Here is a 6548-nt window from a genome sequence, read left to right on the forward strand (position 1 = left end):
TTCCAACAGCTGTGTTGTCCATAACTGCAATTAGCTGACCGAAAGTGAAGCGCATGCATAAGTATTTTCAGGCTTGGTGCCAGAGGCTGTAAAGTAATTTGAGATCTCTTCAGATTAAAGATACAGTACAAGGACCTACCACTGTAGACAAGGATAGCCTTTCACCGACTTCATATGCTTCGGGTCAAGCCCATTAATGAATTGCGATGAGAATTATCATAATGAGAATTTCTATATGCTTTTTTTTATGGCAGCATCGGGTGCACACTATTCTAACGGCAGACCTGGTCATCGTCATGAAGCGAGGAAACATTTTAGAATATGATACGCCTGAGAACCTACTTTCTCAAGAAGATGGCATCTTTGCTTCATTCGTCCGGGCTGACATGTGAAGAATCACTAAGTCACATGATGTATTTTAATAGCTTATTTTTAAACAAATGAAATGCAAATATTTTCTATTCAATGTAACATCACTTAAATCTTTTTTCAGAGCTTCTTTCTTCACACTTCCATCTTTCCAAAATAATAAAACCCATTGCAATACGTGTATGCTTCAAACCAATAAAAAAGTCAACACACACACACACACACACACACACACACACATGCACATGCACACACGCCGGCAGAAGTTTTTATTTCCTGGGAATTCAGCATTTTCCTTAGACATGTTAGTGACTTTTTTTTTTCTTATAGAGAGCAAAAGAATGCATGGCTTTTACAAGCTGCATATGTTATGCTGGAGCCAGCAATCGGATCGTGCAGTTTGTCAAGGAAGCTAGAGATCACCAGAAGCATTCTGTCCCCAAGGGGGAAAAAATAAAAGGAAAAAACCCAAACCCATAACACTTGGGGCAATCCACTGCATTCCAAAGGCATAAACTTTGCTCTTCAAGTTATAATGCAGGACCAGCTACTGAGGGAAAGGAATCCTATCAGAAGTAAGGAAATTCTTCCTGTCCTTCACTTTAGTTCACACGCTATAGTTGGAACAGTACCATTTTTAATGCAATTATGGCTCATCCACCCAGCCAGTTCCTAAATCCGTATTTGTTCTGAGGACTTTCTTAAGAGAGTCAAAGACCCAAATCACCCTATAATTATGCATGCTTCAATAGGCTTATGGAAAGATGCACTTTCTTCAGTATCTTCAGATACTTCAGATGCAGTATCTTCAGACTTTGTATTAAAGCTAACATGAATTTATAAACTTGATATTAGCAATCTTATAAGCATTTCTACTGAAATATTCCACTTCAACTGGTGTGCAATTAGCCAGTCACTAGTTATAGTGTAGAGTCCTTCACATTATTTCCTATCCTGGAAAAGCCTTTCTTTTCTTTTGCACATTTCTGAAGTATCTCTAAATCAGATATTGACCAAGAAGGCATGATTTTCAAATGACTTTGATACCTTCAAGGATTTAGGTGCATTTAGATTCATATTTGCATCATATAGCTTTGAAAAGCTTGTCTGCACTCATTTAATGCATATGGATAAATTCTGAATCTTTACAACTGCACAACAGAGAGTAAATCTCCAGAAGGAGTTTCATGTACATACTTCCAAATGGAGAGTTTGAGACATCAGCTTTATGACTTCACTGGTAGTGTTCAATGTGATTCTTTCTAAGCAATTTTCATATGCTTTAAGAAAAACACAAGGTACACTTAAACCTATTTCTAGTGTAGTGAAAAGAGCATAAGAGACTGGACTTGGCAAAAAAATGCTCTGAATTTTGAAGAAGTTGTAGTACTTGAAACTGGGATCACATTTAGTCTCATAGTGTAAAAATGATACAGTAATTTATATATATATATATTTTTTGTTCCATCTTAACTATTGGAAATAAAAGCTCTGTAGCACAATTAAACAGAAAGATCATTCTTGAACATTTTCTGAGGGGTAGTGCTTCTGTGATTTCCCTGTCTACTGCTGTGAAAACGTTTTACTCTTTTCTGGATTAATTCCCTGTGTTGAAGTTTGTCATACAAACAAAGGGAAAAAAAGCAGATATTTACTGCAGAAGAGCGTGGTATTCACAGATTTCAGAGCCAAAAGGCCAAAATCTTTCTTGATTTAATTTCATTGTCTTCAGTGAAAAGTTAGGACTGAACTGGATTCATTGCAGTCAAATTCAGTATGAAGATGAAATAGAAATTATTTTGTTCATCTGAGTATTCTTGATGATGATGCAATCCAGATTTATTTTAAGTGGTACTGCCCAGTTAAATGGACTCCCGGTACCCACTGAATCAAATGGCTGTTGTGGGACTGGAACTCTAGGAGACACCTTGTCAAACATGGGAGGGGTGAACAATTAGCACCTCTTTCCTCTTACATTTGCATTTGCACCAAAGCCATTACAGGAGTAAGAATCTTACCAATTTTGTGCCAAGAATTTGTACCAAAGCCATTACTGGAGTAAGAATCACCTTCTTTGCTCATCAGTGCCTCCAGAGCTATAGAATTTAACAAACTGCCATTTCAACACATAGAAAAGAAAATGCTGAGAAAAACCTACCAGAATGCTTCCTCCTTTTTGATGGAGGAGTATAGGAGTATTTGCCCTAATATTACTTAGCTGTGGCAAAGTATTTGAAAGGATAGTTGCAGTGTATCTTACAGCTGCATAGCAGGTTTAAAAGCACAGTTTGGTTCCTGAAGATATAAAGTTCTATTCAGCATACACAAATTCCCCAGAGAGAGAGCAAACACGACACAAATTGCCATAGACCCACCGGAGCTCCTTGCATTATAGCTGCTGTGCATATGATGTTATATACTCACCAAGGGCATAGGCTGAACTTTGCTTTTTTGTGTTTTCCGCTAATGGAGAAGGGTGTTCCCAAGTGTCGCACAGGTCAGTTTTGCTACTAAGAATGGTGCAGAAGGGATGAAGTCTTTGCAACAAATTTTTCTTAATTTCATGTAAAGGTCTTAAATATGTCCCCCTTTAAGGAGCAGTTTCCTTAGGCTGTGGGACACACTTGGTAAAGGAAATGTCAGCCTACAGAGATTTTGCTTCTTTGACTCTTTCACACTCCCTCCTCTGCTGGTCAGCCCTTATCCTCTTACTGCAGCCTCCTTCCTTTTTTTTTTCCTTTCTTTAATATCTCCTTATATCATCCTCTCTTTGAGGTTCATGATTGTATCCCTGAATGCTCCCTACTCTGCCTGTGGCCACCCACTCCTTCCTGATTTAGCTTCATACGCTCTGCTCTATTTCCTGACATAGCTCGGCACTCTCTCCTCCCTCTCTGGCCTTCCTCTCACTTCCTATCATAACACCCTCCTCTTCAGGGGGATGTATACCCTAGTGCAATAACTTAATTTTTTTTCCATGCAGTAAACTAAACAAGCTTTTATTATTGCAATGTTATGCTCTGGGATTATTAAGGTCTTCCCTTCAGAAAGGGGCTTTGAATGTAAACATTGGCTTTTTTTTTTTTTTTAAACAGTGGATGGAGGGAAATTAGCTTTGTGAGACATTTAAAATTTTGGTTTTTTATCTCATCTGCATTTCTTTTTCTGTTAAGTCTTTCTGGGAGGGAAACAGAAGGAGTAAGAGCTCGTGTTGCCAATGCCACGGCTTGTGGATCCCCAAGAGTGTTCCTCAACCTTTAAGTTGCAACCTGTGGGTTACCTTTGCCATCCCTTGAGTTGTGTCTGATGGCTGACATGAATAGCTCTGCTCCCAGTCCTGTATGTGGTCTTTCATCAAACTAATAACAGCTAACTGCTCATTACTGCTTCTCCTAAACCAGAAATATTCCATACAACCATTGTGTTTATTATTGAGTCAAATCTTTAATGTGCTGTGAAACCCATTATAGGGGTTTTAAGCAGTGCTTGAAGCCGGTCCACAAGCCTCTGCTACAAAGCAGCACTGTTGCAAACTGGGATGTTTCTGCCTTCTCAAGATCCAGCAGGTAAAACAGATTTCTCCATGTACTCACTCTGCTGCGGAGCTACATCACGCAGCAGATGGTGGATGGCAGGATTCATCTAAGGGGAACTTTTTTCAAGAGGTTTTCTAGGCAATTACAGTTTGAAAGAGGGTGAGAATCTCCTTAAGAATACCTTAGCCTGAACCACTGGTGCTCTACTAATTGTTATTTATGCTCCAGGGATTTTGGGAGCATGACAATTATTTGGACTTGACATTTCAAACAAAACAGTTACTAAATAGGAAAGGGTTTTTTTTTTTAAGGAAGTAAATCAAGTCAGTGGCTGTAAGGACTTCTACTTCTGAGCAGAGTTTATTGCTGATTTTTCTGTAATTTCAAGCTTGTTTTAGATGAGTATTATAGATTATTTAAGAGAATTTGTTACAACTAACTCTTCATACTCATCTCACTTTGTTACGAAGACCTCCTAAAACAAGCTGGAGAACCTTGCCATTTGATACATAACATGTAGTGTATACATATGTGAGTTTATCCACAACAACACACATACAATCTTTTATTCTAAAGAAGCATAAGGTACAAGTAAGTCAGGATACATTTCCTTTCTGGTCAGAAGAAAGGCTTCTAAGAACAAAGTTACGCTTTTTTGAAAGCCGGTCAAAGGTCCACATCACTCAGTCCATGGGGTGCTTCACCCATTGGAGTGAGGATTGGCCTGTCTCTCACCAACGTCTACAGAAGAAGTCTAGGCAGTGAGCTTGGACTCAATACCTGCCTTTTAGATGGCTAAATTTATAGCCTCAGGGAGCCTCTGAGAGGTGGAGATAGACAGTCAGGGGAGATTTTTAGCCACTTGCATGGCAATTTGTGTATAACCTGCAGAGAAGGCACTGATCCAAAGGCATCTCCTGCAAAGTAGACAGTCCTACAGTAGTTGGATTCAGCTCTGATAAGCCAGAGACAAGGTTTGTAGGGAGAGGTCATTGTTTTATTAGGCACTATGATATGCAAAAAAGGTACCTGAAGTCTTTATAAGTTGTGGTTTTATTTCAGACCTGAAAAAGGTCTTTGTTCGCAAGAGCTTGCCTGTCTTTTTTTTTTCCCCCCAAAAAATCATTTAGCTGAAAGAATATGCTATCAAAGGCTTCTCAAGCACTTGGATGAATCCTTTTCAAGTTGGTGTAAACTGGCAAAACACCTCTGCTGTAAATTAATACAGCTCCACTGAATTCCATTAGTAACAACAGAAAATATGGCCCAGAGGATCTGGCATTTCATTACATGTAAAACCTCTGTTAGCTCAATACAAACATAGCAAATTATGTTTTCTTAAAGAACAGATGACATCATTAAGATTCGATATGGTCAGATAGGTTTCTCCAGATTGCTTATACAATAAATTGCTTGTTTGATTTAATTAAGTGATTTCTCTTCCCAGAACGATGGGATTGTTGCACAAGAACGTGCATTGTTTTGAAAAGATGCTGAAATATTCACATCCCATTCTGCTAATGTGTCACGACAATAAGAAGGATGCATCACATGTACATTTAACACAAGCTATGCAACATATTATCACAAACAGAAACAGAATGTATTTGAGGCAAACCTTTATGAGAAAGCTGTGGATAAGCACCATGTTTTCACTGTCAGGAAATGAAAATATTCAATATGACTATCTAGTGGCTAAAGTCATGATCCTCCAATTAAATGTGTTAAAAAGTGAAGATGAATTCAGCCCATTTGGCATTTTATATCCTCAAGTAGTATCTTTGGAAGGCCTAATTGGAAATCAAAATATGTTATGTAAGTTCTCTGATATGAATTCAATGATGGCAAATAAAGAGATCTTTACTTTCCTTCAGAAATAAATCCATTCAAAGGCAACACCAACAAGGTACTAAAAAAAGTCTGAAAACAAAACTGTAAATCAAATTCTTCATTGCCAAACAAACATCCCAATCATTTCGACATTGTTGTTGGGGGTTTTTTTGTTTTGTTTTCTGGGGGTTTTTTTAAGTGGTCTTTTTTTTCTCCAACAGAATTGACCTCTGTGCAGAATTGTGGGGCAAGATTTTCAAATTATCAAATAATTATTGTGAAGCAAATGTTCTTTGACTCATATAAATTAGCATTGTGCTGAGGCTGTTATCGCAGGAGAGCTTAGGGTACTGGCTTCAATGAAGCTGTGGAGTTTGGAGGATCTTCCAAATGAAATCCATCAAGAGAAGACAGATTTTTAGAAAAGTCTTAATCTATTTACTACATAGTTATTATTAATTGTTCACTATTAATAGTAGTTGTCTGCTATTAGACGCTACCCATGCAAACATAGCTGAACTTCCCTGCAGGAGTTACTTATGCCTCTAATACAATAAGCCACATTCTGAACAGGCTATAAGCAGTCAGATATTTTTTAAAAATACCTTTTTTATTAATAGAAATTAATATGTGGCGTATTGACATTTATCCTGTTTAAGACATTTTCTATCATTTTAACTGAATAAAGAGATGTTCATGCTATGGATTATTATATAATAATTCAGCATTCAGCTCAATTGTTACCATGTTGCACGTTCACTGACCCAGCACATTCATTTGCATGCATGTATATTAGTTGTTTTGACATATAAA

General features: G+C 37.7%; 1 protein-coding gene across 7 annotated transcripts in view; it reads left to right on the plus strand.

Moving 5' to 3' along the window:
• Window positions 1-1892, plus strand: part of ABCC9 (ATP binding cassette subfamily C member 9) — an 84800-nt gene extending 82908 nt beyond the window's left edge. For 3 of the 7 annotated variants that reach the window (XM_068949614.1, XM_068949627.1, XM_068949640.1), the window contains one exon: window positions 255-1869. Coding sequence is in view for 4 of the 7 variants with exons in the window: in XM_068949624.1 (XP_068805725.1) it covers window positions 255-392 (138 nt within the window). In the remaining 3 variants the exon portion in view is untranslated. Of the gene's footprint in view, window positions 1-254 lie in introns of all 7 variants that reach the window. The other 4 variants (XM_068949624.1, XM_068949633.1, XM_068949613.1 and 1 more) reach the window with 2 other exon arrangements.
• The last annotated feature ends 4656 nt before the right edge of the window (window positions 1893-6548 follow it).

The sequence above is a fragment of the Struthio camelus genome, chromosome 1 (assembly GCF_040807025.1).
Source record: "Struthio camelus isolate bStrCam1 chromosome 1, bStrCam1.hap1, whole genome shotgun sequence".
NCBI classification, from domain to species: Eukaryota; Metazoa; Chordata; class Aves; order Struthioniformes; family Struthionidae; genus Struthio; species Struthio camelus.